The sequence below is a fragment of the Helianthus annuus genome, chromosome 10, assembly GCF_002127325.2.
Source record: "Helianthus annuus cultivar XRQ/B chromosome 10, HanXRQr2.0-SUNRISE, whole genome shotgun sequence".
NCBI classification, from domain to species: domain Eukaryota; kingdom Viridiplantae; phylum Streptophyta; class Magnoliopsida; order Asterales; family Asteraceae; genus Helianthus; species Helianthus annuus.
Window position 1 is genome coordinate 72,163,918 of NC_035442.2, and position 21,350 is coordinate 72,185,267.

Consider the following 21,350-nt stretch of genomic DNA (forward strand, 5'->3'; position numbering starts at 1 on the left):
GAAATTGATTAGACAAAAAGCCTTAAAAAGCCTTTTGGATTCCTGATAAAATACTGTATGATTGAACAATCAATTCAAAGAAAAAAATAAAATATAATCATTTTTATTATTAACACACTTGATTCAAATCCCTCTACCAATCCATTATATAAGAACAAAAACCCTAAACTATTTTCACATTCCTCATCATACACCAAATACACCAATACCCACACAACAAAACACAAACCCTAAAATGGCTAATCAACAACTATCAGTTTGGTGGGTTAAAAGAGAGAATTTTGTTCTTCAATTCCTTGATGGAAAAAAATAAGATACCATTCCGTTGCTTCTGTTCTTCAAAACTGCAATGATAATGTGTTGATAAGGATGAATGAAATAGGTATACCACCTGCTTGTTACGCAAATCAGACAGCCGCACTGTTCAGAATTCTACACAAAAAAATTGGAAATCCGAATCAAACTGCAACTGAAGATGCCAAAGTTACATCTTGGGAGTTCATTGAAGAAACTTTCAAAGTTTCAGTGACTTGGGACGATGGTGATGTGGAGATGTATGACCCAAAGGACATATCTTCCAGTGAGGATATAAAATTCTTGAAGCAATTATCTGAAATACAACTAATCAACAACTCTGCTAGCAAATTTGCAGAGAAGCTTCAAAAGGCAGTAGTCTCACAGGTTGATCTTTGGACTGAATCTGAAAGTGATGAGGAAATCCCTGATGGAAGCTTAGGGTTCTCATCCGAAGAAGAAACAAACTTTGATCCATGATGCTAATGTTTCTAGTAATTTTTATTTAATTTTGTGGTTTGAAAACATCATCTTTGTTTAATTTTGTGGTTTGAAACCTATCATCATCTATATAACGCAATGTTTATGATATCCACTTGCATTTCTTGTTTAATTTGATCTGTGATCTGTGTTATAATAAAACACATTAATCAAAAAATTCCATTTACAGTATATTGTTCTATGTATAAAACGCAATAACAATATACTGTTGTTATCATAAAACGCAATTAACCAAAAAAAGCTGATATTTATGAAGGATATCACAAAACACAATAACAAAAAGAGATGAAACCTACACATCATAAAACGCAATGACAAAAAATTTTTCTTTCTTATTGATATCAGAATTTGACAGAATTTGTATACATACTTACATTGCATTGCTAGAACCTATAGCATTAGAAGAAACCTTATCTATACATGTGCGACTGTTATGTCCTTTTCCACCACATACACGGCACAATTTCTGGATCTTTGATGATTTCTGAATTGCAATCTCACGATTAGACTTGATCCTTTTTTGTACACCGCATCCTTTGGTCCTTATTTTGATCGGGACACGAATCATAGAATCTGACTTTTCTAAGTTCCCTCCAATATCAGCAAATCTTTCTTTGTGACTAGGAGGCGGCGCAGCAACCATAACCTCATCCGCTTTATCAATATAACTTTTAATATGATCCCTGTAACGACACAGCTCATCTAAATCCCCAACCAACCTATTAACCACATACTCATTTGCAACAACGATTTCTCTAAAAACTTTATCAATTTCACTATTCCTACCAATTTCATCAAACCGAATATTGCAATGATTTGATCCATTTGAAACAACATCTCTCATCCATCTTCTATGAACATATCTTCTAGGAAACTCAGTTATATCATCATACCGTAGAACATAAAATATATGGTGGCACAATATACCAAATTGTTCAAACCGTTTGCAAGTACAACTTATACTTAAACCATCTTCTTGTTTGCTGTATTGAACCTGTAAATAAAATTAAAAAGCTATATAAATTAGTGAAATGTAATATAAAACGCAATGAATAATAAATATAATACAGAAATTAAGTATATGATCATATAATGATAAAATGCAACAAATAATGGAAAAACTAAAATGCAATAGATGTTTAAAACAATATAAATTTAAAAAATTACCTTGAATAAAGATGTGCATGGCTGTTTGAAATCCTTTATTTCATAATATTGAACATCACCCACAATATCATGAGACTTTGACATACACTTTGTAATGGCAGCATCAATTTCAATCTGAATATCTTTAAAAATTGTTTTGGTATATATTTCTGATGCTTGTTTCTCCATTACGATGTGACTCCAGGTCTTAGACTAAATATACCTTGTATCATGATCATTCCTCCTATGCTCATGCCTTTGAATATCCATTGCAGTCTCAAAATGAGTGAAAAATTCAACAAGTGTACATCTTGGATTACAAATCTGACCAAAGAAGTAATTCTCGCTTTCACATCTAGACGTAGTACGCATAAGACTAGCCAAATTCTCTCCATGGTGATAAGCGGGAATCCAATTAAATCGAAGATCGTACATATCTTTTAACCACTCATGATTTTCCAATCCAAAAGTAGACATTATTGAATGCCACTCAGTTTCAAAATCTTCCAGAATAATAGTATCATTCCAAACAACATGAGTCATTCTTGTATTAAAATCAATGTTTGCTGACAAAACAGGACCAACCTGTATAAAAAGTAATAAAATTATTAAACATAAAATGCAATAATTTAAAACGCAATAATTTGGAAATGATAAACATAACACATTAATGGTAAAACGTAATTGTTTTGTAATTCTATTAATAAAAGTGCTTGGGGATCTTATTGTATAATACATAAAACACAATAATAAACCTATATAAAAATTGCAGTTTATTAAATCATAAAACGCAGTTAATACCTTTGTCTTCAATTTCTCCCATATATGCCACATACATAACCTATGCCTACTTCTTGAAAGTACATCCTTAATAGCTCTCTTCATTGCAGCATCTTGATCAGTAACAACAACTTTAGGCTCATTTCCAAAAGCATTAACAAAGCACCTTAAAAGCCATCTATATGAATCTGCAGTCTCAGAACCAAGTAATGCACCACCAAATGTGACATTCCTAAAATGATTATCAATCCCAGTAAATGGTACAAAAACCAAATCATATCTACATAAAAACAAATTAATAAAGCATTAGGAAAAATAGAACAGGATATATAACGCAATAAATGAAAAAAACTTACTTGTTTGATTTATAAGTAGCATCAAAACCAACTATGTCACCAAACACTGTATAATTTGTTTTTGATTGCTCATCAGCCCAGAAAAGTCCTTTCAATCTTCTATCTTCACCAATAACATAATCACATGTGAAACCAGGACAACATTCTTTCTTCCTAATAAGACCCCTAACTACCATTTCTGCATCATACTCTCCTATGTAAAGATTCAAATCCCTTCTATTGTTCTTACAATCAACTTTACTAGCACCAACTTCACCAAAACCACCATACATTGTTTTCATAATATTGAATGCTTTAACAGGTCCAATATTGATTGCAGACAATCCAGATATAAAACTCTCTTTAACATAATCAATACTTCTGGCAGTCGGCAAGAAATGAATATCTTCATCTTCAACAAAGATATGATTATGTTCTTCTTCAAAGTAGTAGATTTTAAACATATTATTGTTCTCTAATATTAATTTCACATGAGCATTGCATCCAACTCTTTTTGAACCTCTATTACGTCTAACAATCTTTTTACTATTCTCATCAACTGAACCAGAATCTATTTCTTTGCTAACATGAAATCCTTCTTTTGAGCAGACAATATATCTTATTTTGACTAAACCACCAACATTTTTCCAAGAGGTATTTTTCTTCCAGAAAAACCTGCAGCAAGTGCATATCTCTGATAAAACGCAAAAGCCTCATCAAATGATTTAAAATACATTCCAACAGCAGGTGTAATGGATCCACTGACTTTAGGTTTGAAAAACTTTCTTCCACTGTTTAAGCATACACGTTCCTCCCACTTGGAAATGTGATCTGAAACAATTAACAAATAACTATAAAACGCAATACCTCTTATATAATAATGTTTTTAGTGTTAAATCTCAAAATATGTTAATAAAAATTTAAAAATACAAACCTTTAAAGTTTGTATATGAACTAATATGGATAAAAGCATAAAACGCAATACGTTCAGTAAAACGCATCCAAATGATGAACAAACAAAACAATGTATGAAACGAACAAAACTCTAAAATTGTACAACAATGACAGTTATTGTTTTATATTACATCAATATTAAATTTAAAGTTTGTATGGATAAAACGCAACTCTTCACTAAAACGCAATAAATGATTAAGAAACAAAACGAACAAATTATGTTAAATTATACAACAATAACAATTAAACTTATGAAAAATCAAATATAAATAACAGAAAGACGAATTATAAAACGTAAAACAATGAATTTCGAAAAAAATAACAAAAATTTACTCAAAATTGAAGCTAAACTTACCAACAGAGTCTGAAGAAGACATTGAGGTTATCGAATTGACGAACGAAACAAGATTATTGCTTGAAGAAAGGTGAATTGGCGATCAATTGCGATTTAGGGTTATAGAATATTCAATTCTGTTATGAAAGTGATGAACTAAGAAGAGAGGCAACAGAATCTATAATCGAATTAGAACGAAGATATATAATGTAAAAAGACGAAAAATCCCACGCATCCAAAATTTTAAACAAGAAGATGAACGACTAAAATTGCTTCATATACTTCCTAGCTAAGATAAACTTCCTATTTGATCTTTTCCCTTATTTTATAATGTTAATAGTAATTTAGGTTTATTAAATATATTTTCTTTAATATTTTAATAATGATTAGTAAAGCTCTATTTTATATACACACCATTTAGATTTATTTCAATCATACGTTAAATTTATAAATGATTTAATGTAAAAATAATATTAGTTATAGGCTATAGGACGTGTTAATGGTTTAATAATGTGGTAATACATGATAAATAACACCTCATAGTGATTATGTAAAGAAACTTTGTTTGATGTGTTGTGTATCCATAAAGTTGCAAGACGATGGAAAGTGCAAGATAAATGCCACAAGTCAAAAAGGCTTGAACTAGAGTGATTATATTAAATTTGACCTGTATATCAATTTTCATATATAAATTCAGTTTCTCAGGTTATACCAAGTTCAAGTCGAAAGCAAACTAATCCTATAATATTTTGACTTATATATGCATGTACCGTGTTTGAGGTCATGCTACTGTTGGCTAACTTTTTGGCCAATAGTAACGAGTGTCAAGTAATGTATAAAAACCCCACATACCGGCAACTATTGCAGAATATAAAAACTTAATTACTGTAAGTATAACTGATAAACATTTAGGATTTTGGAAAGCATTTTTAAATATAACTGTATCACAAAAAGGTGAAAAAACTGTGAGAAAAGAGAATGGACTCACTTTGTAACTTTAGAGTTCAGCTAAAAGACTCCTGGTATAATCTTGGGTATAACTCCTGAGCTATTTAATAAAATATATAATGCACTCGCGTTAAGTATAGTAACCCAATTCAACTTTGTCAATACGACCCGAAACAGAACCCCAACGTACTTAGCTGGGTAGAGCCTTGACATGCGTTACGGGTCCCTAGATCAATCGGACAGAGTATTGACTCAGTGATCAGGGGTTAAAAGGGCAGAGTTTTAGATTGAAGTATTAAAGAAAAGAAATTAGAATTATAAACTTTAGAGAGAGAAAGTGGGTGAAAGATGTTTGAGCAACTTGATAAGCCAATACATGGCTTTTATTTATACAAATTGATAGACTTGTGGTACAAGTTGAATTAATTGGATGTAGATACGTAAAGGTTGAATTAATTGCATGTAGACACCTATTCATAATTATAATTAGTTAGGATTCATATATTTATTACTAGGATATAATCGCGTGTTTTTTTTTGAACGGCCAACAAACTCAATTCCGAGTATTCTCAGGGCACCCATCAGACAAATGAAGTACTCCGAGAGTAACCTGAGTCCACCACCAATTCCGGGGAAAACCCGGTAACCCACCCGCCCGTAGGCACGACATTGAAATTACCGGTAAAACCCGTTTGGCTCAAGGATCCAACCCAGGTTTCCCTGGGTCTCCTATCATTGCCCACCAGTGCCTCACTCTGCACCAAGTGGGAGTCGAACCTGCATCTCTCAAGAGAAATGCAAGCCCTCCACCACTTGATCTAGAGATCATTGGCTAACCCCGTGTATTACACGGGTTGAATAAATAGGTTTTATATCCTAAATAATAAAATAATATGTTTAAAAACCTCATTTATGGCACGCGTTAAATAAATGTAATTTATATATTTCCCCTCCTAAGCTGTCTTATTACGTATTTCCTCAAACCAAAAAAACAATTACATATTTCCCCTCCCTAACCCATATATATTACATATTTCCCTTTTTCATTAAGATGACTCTTATTTATGACTATTTTACCCTTAATAAACTATTAAATGAATATTTACATATTTCTCCATTCTAATATCATCAATCATTTACATATTTACCCAATTCATGTAGATCGCTCTAATTCTTCTACATTTTACTCTTGTCAAACAATACAAACAAAACGATATTACTCATAATATAAAACACAAACTTTTATTAAAATGCAATCCTTACTTGTTCATAATTGATTCTGTTCAAGAAACTTAAAATTTAAGAAGTACAAATACGAGATACATCCAATACTAAATGGGTTGTTTTCGTCTTCCATCATGAATTACCTATTGAGAACAAAAGACCATAAACATATCATACACAACCAAAACTAAATCAACCAGAAACATATTAAACATTAAATAATTCAAAGCCAGAAACATATTAAGCATCAAATAACTCACAACCATAAACATACAATAGAATACACATCATGAATCAACTTCCTGACAATAGATATAAATCTTTGTATACACGGGTCAAATATTCAATACCTGAAAAACATTAAACAACAATATAAATGAAACTTTTGATAACCAGTAAATGAAAATTAAGAATTTAACTACTCATTTTGTTTGTATTTTGAACAAAAAGATAAATTCTACTCACAAAAGTTAGACCATGGGGTATGGTGGAGCTTGGGTTGGGGCATTGGTTAACACGTGGAAATTCAAAACTCAAGTCTTGAACCCACTTTGAAGGGGGTATGGTGGGGCTTGGGTTGGGGCTTGGGTTCAACTTTCTTTTTAATATATATATATATATATATATATATATATATATATATATATATATATATATATATATATATATATATATATATATATATATATATATATATATATATAACCATTCACAGCCCGCCATATCAGCTTGCTCCCTCGCCCCACGCCTGGCTTAAAAGCCAAGCCCCAAGGGCCACGCCCTAACCCAAGCCCACCCGGGGTGGTGACTTGGGCGTCTTCCCCCAACCCACGCCCCAACCCAAGCCCCATACCCCATGGCCTTAGTCCAGTACTAAAAGTGACGTTTTAAAAATATTTTCACATAGCTATTAAAGAATTAAAATTATAAAGAAAGTATATCTAGAGCTGTAAACGAACCGAACGAACACGAACGAGGCCTTGTTCGTGTTCGTTCGTTAAGGAAATAAATGTGTTCGCGAACGGTTCATGAACACTTACCGAACAGGATTTTATGTTCGTGTTCGTTCATTAAGGAAATGAGCGTGTTCACGAACGGTTCACGAACACAAGCGAACACAAATAAATTTGGCAAACGCGATGAAGGATAAAGGTGGATGGCCCAAAGAGTAGCACTAGAACTTGAATCCCTTATTGTGGAACGGAGGTAGATCATATTCGTCGATGTAAATAATGAGAAAAGAAAGGGAAATGGTGCATAAACAAGGTGAAAGAGGGTTTCCTAGTTTAATTGTTAGGGTAATGATATAAATAAAAGTTTAATAGTATAAAAAATATAGATAAATATATGAAAGTATAAAAAACTTTAATTAAAACACGAACATACGAACATAAACGAACGCAAATGAACAAATGTTCACGAACATCTTACCGAACGTTCACAAACACAATTGAACGAACGAGACCTTTGTTCATGTTCGTTCATTTAACTAATTAAACGAAATTTCTTGTTCATGTTCGTTCGTTTATTAAACTAACGAACATAAATGAACTTCCCGCTGAACGGTTCACGAACTGTTCGCTGAACGTTCGGTTCGTTTACAACCCTAAGTATATCCAAAGTACAGTTAGACCTGCACACATATAAAAATAAACAATTTCTTTAGTTTTTTTTCGTTGGATCACAATTTGTCTCTTGGAATATTCATAAAAATAGACAAAAAAACGGAATCATATATATAACCAGCGAACCAAAAACATATGTAACTAAAAGTGATATCAATTAAGGCAATTTTCAAACTTTAAATTCTACATATCTGTTGTTATATATTGTATGACATGACAAGCAGATGTATCAGCGATAATGATATAGTTTGAGAAACAGCTACAAATAGATAATCGGTTCAAGAAAGGGATAACTAAAAGGGTAAAGGGGTTCAAGAAAGGGATAACTAAATGGGTAGTTTGAGATTTGTGTTCTTGCCGTCATGTTTGTGAAGAGAAGCAGGGAAGGTGGTTTTAAATTTTGATTAAAGAAAGGGATAACTAAAAGGGTAAATGAGTAATTTCATAAAAATAGGGGAAATATGTAATTAAATTTAGGAGTTGGGTAATTATGTAATAATGTATCTTAATAAGGGGATATATGTAAAAATCTATATATATTAAATAATAAAAAGTTATATCTATAAGAATCATATTGTATGGGTTGAATAAATGTAATTTTATATACCAAATAATAAAAAAATTATATCTTTAAAAACACGTGTATTACATGGGTTGAATAAATTTAATATTGTTTACCAAATAATAAAAAAGTTATATCTTTAAAAACCCTTGTGTATACATGACTTGAATAAATATGATTTTATATACCAAATAATAAGAAAATTATATTTAAAAAAACTAATGGATATACTCGATACGCGATAGATATGGTGATTGTAGAAATGATTATTGAAAACAAGATATAGTGGTCAAACATGTTATTCAATAAGTAAATAAACAACCATTTGAGTGATAAAATAGAAATTATATTTAAAAAAACCCGTAATAAATCTAATTTTATATATAAAGTAATATTAATATTATACATGAGAAATGTATATTAAATTTAAACTAAATAATAATTATCTATAGTTAAGTGGAAAAAATTAAACAAAATAATATTTAGTAGGAGAGTTATCTATAATTAATTAGAAGAGATTAAACTAAATAATAATTATCCATAAGATATTGAACTAAATAATATTTAGTAGGAGAGTTATCTATAATTAATTAGAAGAGATTAAACCAAAATAATAATTATCTATAAGACATGGTCTAATATCATGATAAGTGTCCCATAACTGGTTTCTTTTATTATATGTACTAGCATTAAGACCCGTGTGCAAACACGGGTCGTTTCTTAGAAAACCATGCATAACCCATATTGACAGGGAGTAAAAAAATAATTAGTGCAGACTTATAAAAGTGATATACACTAATGGTCAGTAGGTTTATTCAAACAGCAATTCCATTATGTTAATAGCAAACTACTGTTGTCTATTAACTGTTAAAAAACCTCTGTTGCTTTCCAACAGACTTTCCTAAAAAAATGTTATCCATTATCTCCAACAGAACTTGCCAGATGGATAGATATTAAACAGATATGCATGTTAGTCAACCTATGTTAAAAAGGTCAGTCAATAGAAATTACAAAGGTTAGTAAACAGATGTTAAGAGAATAATGTTATTAACAAAGAATTTAGTACTCTCATTAAAAATGAGAGCGACAAACACGAGTCGTTTCTTAGACAAACATGCATAACACATATTAATAGAACATATAGATACGTGCATAGATATTGTACCAAAACATGTTATCTATTATAGCTAAAAGACAACTATAAACATAGAATATCGGTTAATATATCAATTACATACAATTTAATTGTTTACCCAAATAGACAATATAAACTGTTTATAAACATACGTACTTCTAGGAGGTTGAATACAACTTAAAGATCAACAAACATTAACTACAAAAACACAATCACCTGCCTCAACAACTTTCAGCAAAACTAAATCAAGTAATGCAGCGGAATTAAAATGTAAATAAACTTTGCACAAAATCAAACAGGGAAAATGCTTTCAACACACATTTTAAAATAGAACCGAATGATTGAATTTATTTCAAGATTCAAGTATTTCTTCAATAATCCGTTTAACCCCTACTTTCACAACGTAATCCTCTGCTTCTTTATCTGCTGCTGTTATTTTATCCATCTCGTTTTGATTCCTTCTTTGGTAAAGGATGGCAGCAGGTGGAACGGTGGATCTCCTGAATTGTTGCTTTTGTGGCTCAGCTGAAACCATCAGTTCAGGATAATCAGGCTTTTATGGAATATTAGGATTTTTCTTCCTTAGTTCTTCCAGCCTTTTGTAAGATGCAAACACTTTATCCTCTTTCCATCTTGACACTTGATTCTTTGACCCAAAAGCAGCTGTAATCAGCTCTTCTTTCATCCTCTGAAGCTGTAGAGTCCTTTCTGGTACATTTTTCTTAAACTTTTCCCAGATAGGAGGAGTCTGCTTCACCTTGTTTTTGATCATATCTTGAATTCTAGCTGCTTCACTTTCAAGCTCACTAATGGTCCATTCTTTGTACATGTACCTTTCTCCTTTATATGTTTTGAAAGCGATGATGTTATCAAGATAATATTTTCTCAAGCTTTCATCTGCTCTTTCTGATAGTTGCTGACAAAGTTTTTTTTACAAACTGCTCCAGTGTTCTGACTTGAGTTAGCAGGTATTGATAGTATCTTTGTATTTCCTTATCAGATTTACCATGTGAATTCCTTTTAGAGATATCCTCTGCTTGTTGAGCTTTTAACCTCATATATTCTTCAATGTTGTTTGGCCTGGGATATCCTTCAAGAGATGGAAAACTCCTTTTAGCAGGGCCATCTTCAGTGTAGAAGGATTTAATCTCCTCTCTAACTGCTATAAGCTCTAAAGGGTACTGAGGACTTGCTGGAGTGATGGCAGTGTTTGGTTTTTCAACTTGAGCAGTAGAAAGAGGAACAGGGTTTGGAATAGGTACAACTGGCAGTAATTGTATGGATGTTTGTGGTGGTGAAGTGTCATCATCTAGTACAACATTGTTTACCGTTCTCCTTTTGGGTTCAGGAGAGGTTGGTGGTGTTTTGATGGATTGAGTGGTAGTGATTTGAGTGGAAGGTTGCTGACTAACAGTTGTTGGAACAACTGGTGTTTCAACCACTGTTGTCATTACAACAGATGATGTGTCATCTGAAGTCTTCTACTTTTTAGCAGGAGATGATGATGGTGATGAAGTTGTTTTTGGTGGTGATGTGATTTTTGGTGGTGATGATGTTTTTGGTGAGGCAGTGGTTAAAGTGGGAGTAGTAGTTGTTGGAACAACTGGTGTTTCAACCACTGTTGTCATTACAACAGATAATGTGTCATCTGAAGTCTTCTGCTTTTTAGCAGGAGATGATGGTGGTGATGAAGTTGTTTTTGGTGGTGAGGTGATTTTTGGTAGTGATGATGTTTTTGGTGACGCAGTAGTTGAACTGCAAGCAGTAGTTGTGGTGTATGTTGAAGTGGTGGCAGTTGTTTGACTAACAGCTGTTGAAATGATTGAAGTACCAACAGTTGTTGAGACAACAGGAGTTTTAACATCTGTTGGTTTGGGAGATTGATGTCTAGTAGGCTGCTTTCTTTTGACCTTTGGATTTTTTTCATCCTTTGGTTCTGAAATACCCTGCTCATTCATTTCCATAAAAACTCTCTTCTCCTGTTCAAACCTTGCTTTGTCCTTTGCCTCCATATCCCTTTTTACACTTGATTTTGCAGTAGCAATGACATTTGTGGTTACATCAATCTTTTTGGAACCATCTGGCAAAGGGATGTCTGCAAGCATACTTGAATTGCCTGATGCAATGTACAATCCATCTTCATATCCCTTCTTTGTCAACTGCTTCATTTTCTCCCCCTTTTTGGCATCAGCTAGTGGTGGGTTGTCCACAAAGATGATAGAGGGAGGAGCAATGCCAGTGGTGTTTAGTAAATGGGCCTTGATTGCCTTGATATCTGACTGGATGTCTTTAAACCTTGCTTCCATGAGATTTCTGACCTTTTGAACTTGTATCTCATGTTGCCGACCAGCTAATTCTCTTTGCTGGTGTAACAGAGGTTGAAATAAACTCCACAGCTCATTTGGAGTGCGAGTAGATGAACGAGCAGCTGCTGAAGTTGGTGCAGCAGTGAGTGGTACCTTTTGTGCTTTCAACAACTGTTGCAGCATGTCTTTGATTTCTGCAACAGATGTATCAAGCTTGTCAACTCTATTCGTCAATTCTCGGCACATTAAACCATCACCCAACTTAATGGGATCATCTGATTTCCCACTAACAATGGTTGTATCAGTGGTTGCCTTAGGAAAATTTTCCCAAAAGGTATCTAATGATGCCTCTTGTTCTCGGTACTGAGGACTTCTTTCCTCAGCAACTGATAACCTTTTAAATGTACCAGTGGTTGGAACAAACACACCACTGGTTATCAGAGTTGCTGTAGAGGAAATTGCCTTCAAGGAAGTCTGATTTATGAAACAATTGGCCAGGTGTAGATCAGTAGATCCAACACCTGTAGTTGCTACTTCGCTTGAACTACTGACAGGAAGTACTTGTACATCCTGCAGTGTAACCTCCTTTGTTGTTGTTGGTGGGTTAGCAATGATACGGAGTTCAGACTCAGTCACTTGTGGTGGCATGCACTCAGTGATAGGTGGTTGAGAGGAACTGATTTCTGTCTAAGCTATATCAACTGCATCCAACAAAAGTTTTTTTGTGCAACAATTTGAGAGGTGAGTATGAGTGTGGAAAGAGAATTTGCCCCGGGAAGTGGGCTGTGAATGATAGTATCAAGTGATTGTAGAGCATCATAATTTGGTGTCCCGGTTCTTACAACCTGTTCTTTTTTAGAAGAAGCAGGAGGAGTTTGAGGCTCGGGTTGAGATGTTTCTACCATCTGTTGTGAGGAAGTAGCAGTAGTGGTTTCTCATGACTTTTGTGTTGTCACTGGCAGTTGCTCTGCGATCTCATCTTCCAGAGTTACCTTTGTTTTAGGTTTGGGGGGCTTTTGTATTTTCTTTTGTCTTGGCCTTTTGGTGCATTTAGGTGTGCGTTTCCAGCAGTTGTTTTTCTGCTGTGATCACCTTGAGCAGTGGGCTCAGCAGCAGGTGCCTGAGGAGCAGTGGTAGCTGCTAAAGTCTGCTCAGGAGCCTCTGCTTGTGTTTTGGACACTTTTGATAGCCTTGTAAATGTTACAGGTGTAAGGCCATTTATTTGAAAAGGTTCACCCTGCACGAGTACATGAGCATCATCCTTTCCAAATTTCTTTTGAAAATAAAAGCTTAGGAACCTTGGAAATAGTAAAAATGATTTGCTAGTAACATTTTTGACCAAGTCATCAAAGATCTCCTGGGAATAGTTAAAGTTTTCCCCATGCAAGATAGCATAACCCAGGTATTGGATCTTTAATGGAATTTCATTGAAAGCAGTAGTCTTATTAGAAACACACATTAAGAGGGTATGAAACAAAAACCTTGTGGCAGGGGGAAAACTGCCTTTTTGTAAGGTGTCTTTTTTTCATTTCTCTGCATACCCTCTTTCTAAAAAATCTGTTTGATACTCTACTTTTTGGGAAAGAAGTTTTACCTAGAAGATCACTGAGTTCAAACACTTCAGAGATTGTTTGTGGTGAAATTTTAACTTTAACACCCTTTATCGAGGAATTGATGGCTATGGGTATTTCATCTTGAGATTCAAGTTTTGCATTTTCCCAAAATTCCCTCTGGGTTGCCAAGTAAATCGGAGCATTAGAAGTCAACAAAGTTTTGTACTTTGAAGACGAAAGAGCATCTATGACGGAATTGAAGGTTTCAGTGTTACTTGGTTTTGTCAACAGACCCAAGTAGTTATGGGGAGCTTTGTATGGAATTTCTATGGCCTTTTGAGTGAATTTCTCAGATGATGAAGACGGTGATTTTGCCATTTGAGGAAGAAGGACGATGAGGAATTTTGAGAGAAATGGAGGATAACTGCTTTGAGAAAGGAATTTTGAATTGATTCGACAGTAAAAACCCTATTTGGGGGGTTTAGATCAGGGTTTTATAGGGGAAAAAGTGAATGCTGACGTGGCAGCGGTTACAAAAGATCTGACCGCTATGTACTGTCCACGAGCAAACCCCTGATGAGTAATGGAAGATAGTTGTTTTATGAAGCCAGTGATGAAATAATATCAGTGGTTGTAATGGTTACAATGAAAACAGTGGGAGACTCTAAGCCATTAGTGGATAGCCTATTGATGTGCGTGAAGTGTGATATAATTTAGATGTATATTTAAGCCCTTTTTACACTTTTAGCCAAGTTTTAAATTTATAAAACACGATATTTACTAACACTAAACACACATATGGGCAAGTGCACCCATCGTGGACGTAGTATAGTGTTGGTAAAATACCGAGGTCGTCCAAGGACACAAGAGCTTTTAGTACCGGTTTATCCTCAACGTCTAATCAAATCAAAAAGAAGTTATAAAAGATTTTTAAACTAAGAAAATAAAAACTAACTAAATGCTGAAAATTAAAATAAAATAAAAACAGATAGACAAGATGAATCACTTGGATCCGACTCGTGTATTAGTATAACCTTTGATTATTTTCGCACTTTTGCACTTGTTTAAGAGATTATCTTAGTTATTGTAGTAGGCCCCTCTTTTGAAGGCAACGTTACCCTCAACCCAGTAGTTTGAGTCAGCAAGGATACAATCCTAAAGGGTTGGATTATTGGAAGATAATGAATTAAGTTATTAATGCAAATTATGGTAGGCCCCGCTTTTGGCAGTGACGTTACACTCGGCTAAGTAGTATGAGTCAGTAGGGATACAGTCCTAAATAGCCGGGTTATAGTATTAATAGTAGTTAACTTATGAGGGGGTCAAAGAGTTTGGATCCCCGCCATCCAATACCTATGGGCATTGAAGGAGATCCTACTAAATTTGACCCAGGTCCCTTGCAGGACCTCTAAACGCTGAACAAGGGCAAGTCCCTTACCAAACCGTTCCCTTAACCCCCGACCAGGTAGCCAACAAACCTCCATATAGACCGTGGAGATATGAATGGTGAAAATCTTTTATTTTATATAGACAGTAAAATAATGCCAAGACACCACGGACAAACGATAAGGAAAGATCACCTTCAACATAAGCAACTAGTTATTAAAGTCATTAATACAAAACCAAATAAAAAGTGCAAAAGATTAAAAATAAAAAGTATTATACTAAACACTTGTCTTCACCAAGTGATGTAAGAGACTTAGGCAAACATGGCCTTGATTGTCAAGAACTCTTACGATCAATCTTGGATCCCGAGACGACTCACACACTCTATGATGGACGATGGATGATGGTGGTGGATGATGGTGTTATGGTGGTGGTGGGTGGTGGATGAAGTGTGAGAGAGGTGGTGTGCCAAGGGATGAGTTGAAATGAAACCAGGCACTACTATTTGTAGGCTGAACAGAAGGCTGGGCACGGCCCCGTGTCCGCTGGACACGCCCCCGTGCCTGTCTGACACTCTCCCTCTTCATTAATTGTAATTCGCAATTAAAATTAATGCGCTTGCTGTACTTTCGCCACGCCCCCGTGCTCACTGGACACGGCCCCGTGGTGGGCAATAGAAGCTTCTATAGGTTTGTCTTTTCTGCTGCTTCTTGGGCACGGCCCCGTGCTGGCTGAGCACGAGGCGTGTTCAGTCTTCTGACTTCTCTTTTCTGTTTGGGAAGATGCCGTTGAAGGGTCGGGCAATCCACTTTTGTTCCTGTTCTTGTATTTATGTTAGATTTAGCTGTCTTTTTGCTTCTTTTGTGAATTTGAGCTCATTTTATCCTGAAAATACAAAAGGAAGACAAAAACACTCTTTTTCCAACATTAGTACTTAAAAAGGGTTAGTTTTATGCCTCAATTGATGTAATTTATATGTTGCATTTTACACACATCAAATACCCCCACACTTGAACTTTTGCTTGTCCTCAAGCAAAACTCTTTAATATGTGGCTCACACTCCCAAATGGAATGGGTAGAAGAGAAGGTTTTTGGCTTGTCATAGAGTGTCGGGAATCCAAGATCTTTTTGGGTTTTATTTTTATTTATTTACAATCCTATTCGTTATGATTTGTTTAGAACGTTTCATAGGAGAAATTACTAATTTGGGCATAACATGCCTTTTTTTTTTTAAAATTCCATTTATATACAAGTTCACATACCTCACGGGAGAAATCACTCACACTCGGCCGAAGGTGTATTTTTAGTGAATCACTCGAGAGCGGCATGGAACTTATTCCTACCATAAGCTTGCCAAGCAATCAATCCTCCTCCTTTTTAACTTGTTACCTTTGTAAATATCAAGAGGATTTTTTGGGTATAGGCTTGGGCTAAAGGTGGGTGAATGGGTTAGTAGAAAATGGCGAAAATCGTAAAAAGCGTCGGTTTTCGTAAAACACTTTGTTTTAGTGACTTTTTATTTCGAAGTATTTTTCCAAACAAGCTTTGTTTGTTTATTTCTAACTTCATCATCATTTTTTTTTTCAGTCACACGAAAAACCGAGCCTGTTACTAAAATAAAGGGTGAAAATAAAAAGGGTTTTTGGTGGGTGAAAAGGTTTTAGGGTAAAGAAATGAAAGGTTTAGGCTCAAAGGGGTTAACTAGGGGGATTTTGGGTAGGTGGTAAAAAAAATTGAAAAATATGGTGTAGAAAGAAAAATGGTTAGTCCTAATGCCTCCATCATTTACTTACTTGGGTTTAAGTTGGTAAGGACCGGGAATGAATCGTCGTGGCAAGTTCTAGAGTCGTAAGAACCAAGCGGCTATTCACACAAGAAACGAAAAATGAGCATTTAGTCTAAGGATGTAAATTTGTATACTCAATAAAGGCTCAAAACTCACTTTTGTGGGAATGGGTTTTTATGTGATCAAGTATATATAATCGAATTTTAACCAAGCTTGTCATGCCGTTTCATAATTTTCTTATGTTGGTTCTTTTTATCACGACGCTGTCGGTTGTAAATTTGTAAAAATATAACCTTTTTAGAACTTGTTATTCCCAAATTAAACCAAGACAAGTAAAAAAAACGAAAAGTTTTTGAAAAAAATTTGGGGTGATTAGCGGTTCCAATAGAGTTTTGTGTAAGGCTTGTTAATAGGACTTGCAAAATTTCAAAGTTTTAGCTTCCCCCCCACACTTAAATTACACATTGTCCTCAATGTGTCCCAAAAATAAATTTTTAGGTTGATTGGATGTGTAATGTGGTGTTAACAAGCAAAGATTTATGTTACTGGCAGTCTGGACACGGCCCCGTGGGGACCGGACACGGCCCCGTGTCAGGTGCCAGTAACAAAAATTAAAGAAAAGAGACAGAAGCCTGGACACGGGGGCGTGTCTGGTGAACACGGCCCGTGTCCAGTTACCTGAACTGGGCATTTTTCTGCAGGGGGTTCAGCACGGGGCCGTGTTGGTTGGACAGGGCCCGTGTTGAACCTTCTGTAATGGAGAAATTTGTGTCGGGTTGCCTTGTTCTTGTGCATGGGGCCATTTTTCTCGTTCCCCTTTTCATCCTTTACCACCATGAGTGTGTTTTATTCCTGCAAATTAAAACTAAAAAGATTAAACTAAACTAAGGATAGTTCCGTGGAATGCCTCCGTGGTGCGCCACGTTTATAAGGGTCCTTGGCTAGACCCAATGTGAGGTTATATATTTTCTGAGTGGGATGTTTGGCATCCCATGTTACACCGTCGGAGAGCAGCATCCAAACTCGAATCAATAACCTTCATGTAGTTGACCGGGTCGTCGTCTTCTATTCTCTTCCCAACTCCGAATTTTACTTCATCATCCCCGTACCTCAAGGTGGGTGTTCCGTCATTCATATCTACCACTGCTTGTGCGGTGGCAAGAAATGGTCTCCCTAGTATGAGGGGGACCTCGGTGTCTTCCTCCATATCGAGTATGACAAAGTCGGCCGGATAGACGAATTTGCTTACCTTTACCAGGACATTTTCGATGACACCTTGCGGGAATTTGACGGATCGATCAGCAAGTTGTATGCTCATTTTTGTAGGACTCGTTGTTCCTAGGCCGAGTCTTTTAAACATTGATGAGGGCATGAGGTTGATGCTAGCCCCAAGATCGGCTAGTGCATTACGAACGGGGGAAGCCCCGATTGAGCAGGGAATCGTGAAGCTTCCGGGATCGATTTTCTTTTGGGGAAGTTTGTTGAGTACGAGAGCAGAGCATTCTTCGCCTAAGTTAACTAATTGCAAAGTTTCAATTTTCTTTTTATGAGTGAGGAAGTCCCTCATGAACTTAGCGCATTTGGGCATTTGGGTTAGGACATCAATAAAAGGAATATTGACATGCAATTGTTTTAATAGACTTTCGAATTTTGCGAATTGCTTATTGGTCTTTTGACGAATTAACCTACCGGGGTATGGAACTCGAGGAGCCTTGGTAGGCTCTGATGACGGAGGGGAGTTCTTCTCCTGCAGAGGCGGGGGTACAGTTTCTTCTATCGGCGGTGGCGCTTCCGTAGGCCCCACGGTGCGGTTTCGTAACGTGATGAGATGAACTTGCGCTTTTGGGTTTGTTTCGGTATTGCTTGGTAATGCACCTTGTGGTCTCTCGGAAAAATTTTGAGTTAGTTGATTTAATTGTTTTTCTATGTTTTGAATACTAGCTTGTTGATTTCTAAAATTTGACTCTAATTGTAGAAACCTTTCCGAGTTTTTCTTTTCAGTGTCGGAAATGAGGCGAGATACAGTATCTTCAAGCCTTTCTCGTCCACCTTGTTGTTGAGTGAAATTTTGTGACTCATTTCTTGGTTGTTGAAAGTTTGTTCGTTGGGTTTGTTGGTTACTACTATTGCCGGGCTCCCTCCAACCAAGGTTTGGGTGGCTTCGCCATCCTTGGTTGTAAGTGCCCGTTGGAGGACCCGACGGCCTAGGTCTATTATCAATGTAGCTTACCGACTCTTATTGATCGTCCGTTTCTTTCATACAACTCCAATTTTCATGTGGCCCACCACACCCTTCACAAGCCATAACCGAGACTATTTTTGTCATTTCTAATTTTTTTATTTTTGAAGAAAGGGCCTCGATTTGGGCTTGTAAAGAAGTGCTTTCATCAACCTTATGGGCGCCCGGGGCAATAGATTTATTGCCTCGGGGGTGTGCCACTGAAAATTGGTTTGAGCAATTTCCTCAATTTGGTTATATATTTCATGCGGGCGGCGATTACCTAAAAGTCCCCCGGAGCTAGAGTCAAGTGTCTGCCTTGTGTGTGGCAACAGTCCATTATAGAAAGTGGATACCTGTTGCCATATCGCAAGGCCATGATGTGGACACTTGCGTAATAGTTCCTTGAATCTTTCCCAAGTTTCATATAAGGATTCCCCGTCCTCTTGTGAATATGTATTAATTTCAGTCATTAATTTAGCCGTTTTAGCGGGAGGGAAATACTTATATAGAAATTTTTGGGCTAGTTCATCCCAGGTGTTTACCGATCCAGCTAGGAGGGCGTTGAGCCAAGCTTTAGCTCGGTCTTTTAGTGAAAAAGGAAACATTCGAAGGCGGATGGCGTCATTTGATGCTCCATTGATCCGAAAGGTATCACATATTTCTAAGAAATTAGTAATATGTAAATGGGGATCCTCATCCGCAAGCCCATGGAAGGTTGCGGAGTTTTGGAGCATTTGTATCAAATGCGGCCGAAGTTCGAAGTTATTGGCTTCAACATTCGGTGCATTGATAGCGGCGCCTAGGTTACCTACGGTAGGTCGTAGATAATCCATGAGGGTACGTTGGTCCGCCATTTGAGGTGGATTCCCCGAAACTTTCTCTTGGTTTTTAGCTTTTAGTCTTTTTCTGAGAAAGCGTTCGGGTTCTTCCAGAGGTTCTTTTATGTCCTTATTAGAACTGGAGCTCATACACTATGTAAGATGGCGTCTGGTTCCAAGTCCTGCAATAAAAACAGAAAAGAATGCTGGTCAGAAGGTTCACCACGGCCCCGTGCTCAGCGAACACGGCCCGTGGTCGGAGTTACAGTGATTGTTTTCCAGATCCTAGTTACTGGAAAGTTGGACACGACCCCGTGTTGCACCGACACGGCCCCGTGGTCAGCCTTCTGTAACTTGGAAAACTAAAAACTACCGGTAACGATGCTGGGCACGCCCCGTGTCCGACCACGCACGGCCCGTGCTGAGCTCTGCAGAAGCTGAAAAACTAAGAAAAATCCTAAAAAAATAAAAAGAAAGATAAAAATATGATTAGGCCGTTGATTCCTAACTTTCTTAAAATCCTTGTGTCCCCGGCAACGGCGCCAAAAACTTGATGTGCGTGAAGTGTGATATAATTTAGATGTATATTTAAGCCCTTTTTACACTTTTAGCCAAGTTTTAAATTTATAAAACACGAACACTAAACACACATATGGGCAAGTACACCCATCGTGGACGTAGTATAGTGTTGGTAAGATACCGAGGTCGTCCAAGGACACAAGAGCTTTTAGTACCGGTTTATCCTCAACGTCTAATCAAATCAAAAAGAAGTTATAAAAGATTTTTAAACTAAGAAAATAAAAACTAACTAAATGCTGAAAATTAAAATAAAATAAAAACAGATAGACAAGATGAATCACTTGGATCCGACTCGTGTATAACCTTTGATTATTTTCGCACTTTTGCACTTGTTTAAGAGATTATCTTAGTTATTGTAGTAGGCCCCTCTTTTGAAGGCGACGTTACCCTCAACCCAGTAGTTTGAGTCAGCAAGGATACAATCCTAAAGGGTTGGATTATTGGAAGATAATGAATTAAGTTATTAATGCAAATTATGGTAGGCCCCGCTTTTGGCGGTGACGTTACCCTCGGCTAAGTAGTCTGAGTCAGCAGGGATACAGTCCTAAATAGCCGGGTTATAGTATTAATAGTAGTTAACTTATGAGGGGGTCAAAGAGTTTGGATCCCCGCCATCCAATACCTATGGGCATTGAAGGAGATCCTACTAAATTTGACCCAGGTCCCTTGCAGGACCTCTAAACGCTGAACAAGGGCAAGACCCTTACCAAACCGTTCCCTTAACCCCCGACCAGGTAGCCAACATACCTCCATATAGACCGTGGAGATATGAATGGTGAAAATCTTTTATTTTATATAGACAGTAAAATAATGCCAAGACACCACGGACAAACGATAAGGAAAGATCACCTTCAACATAAGCA

The 21,350-nt window shown here is 36.2% G+C and overlaps 3 protein-coding genes and 1 non-coding gene across 4 annotated transcripts; 1 reads left to right on the top strand and 3 right to left on the bottom strand.

The window, feature by feature from the left end:
- Positions 1–1,165: 1,165 nt before the first annotated feature.
- On the bottom strand, positions 1,166–2,130 carry LOC110881522 (protein FAR1-RELATED SEQUENCE 1-like). Its single transcript, XM_022129751.1, has 2 exons — positions 1,963–2,130; positions 1,166–1,789 (listed from the first exon to the last, which is right to left on the bottom strand). Exons 1-2 carry the CDS (start codon positions 2,128–2,130, stop codon positions 1,166–1,168), a joined length of 792 nt encoding a protein of 263 aa, XP_021985443.1.
- Positions 2,131–2,154: 24 nt separating this feature from the next.
- Positions 2,155–4,387, bottom strand: LOC110881521 (protein FAR1-RELATED SEQUENCE 5-like). The gene is made up of 5 exons (XM_022129750.1): positions 4,366–4,387; positions 3,791–3,887; positions 3,078–3,731; positions 2,743–3,001; positions 2,155–2,526 (listed from the first exon to the last, which is right to left on the bottom strand). Exons 1-5 carry the CDS (start codon positions 4,385–4,387, stop codon positions 2,155–2,157), a joined length of 1,404 nt encoding a protein of 467 aa, XP_021985442.1.
- A 5,803-nt stretch (positions 4,388–10,190) lies between these two features.
- LOC110881520 (proteoglycan 4-like) lies at positions 10,191–14,075 on the bottom strand. Its single transcript, XM_022129749.1, has 4 exons — positions 13,739–14,075; positions 11,470–11,954; positions 10,947–11,241; positions 10,191–10,363 (listed from the first exon to the last, which is right to left on the bottom strand). The coding sequence occupies exons 1-4, from the start codon at positions 14,073–14,075 to the stop codon at positions 10,191–10,193; spliced, it is 1,290 nt and encodes a 429-aa protein (XP_021985441.1).
- A 5,384-nt stretch (positions 14,076–19,459) lies between these two features.
- On the top strand, positions 19,460–19,566 carry LOC118483406. Its single transcript, XR_004870694.1, has one exon. It is a non-coding gene; the product is annotated as a small nucleolar RNA R71 (small nucleolar RNA).
- The last annotated feature ends 1,784 nt before the right edge of the window (positions 19,567–21,350 follow it).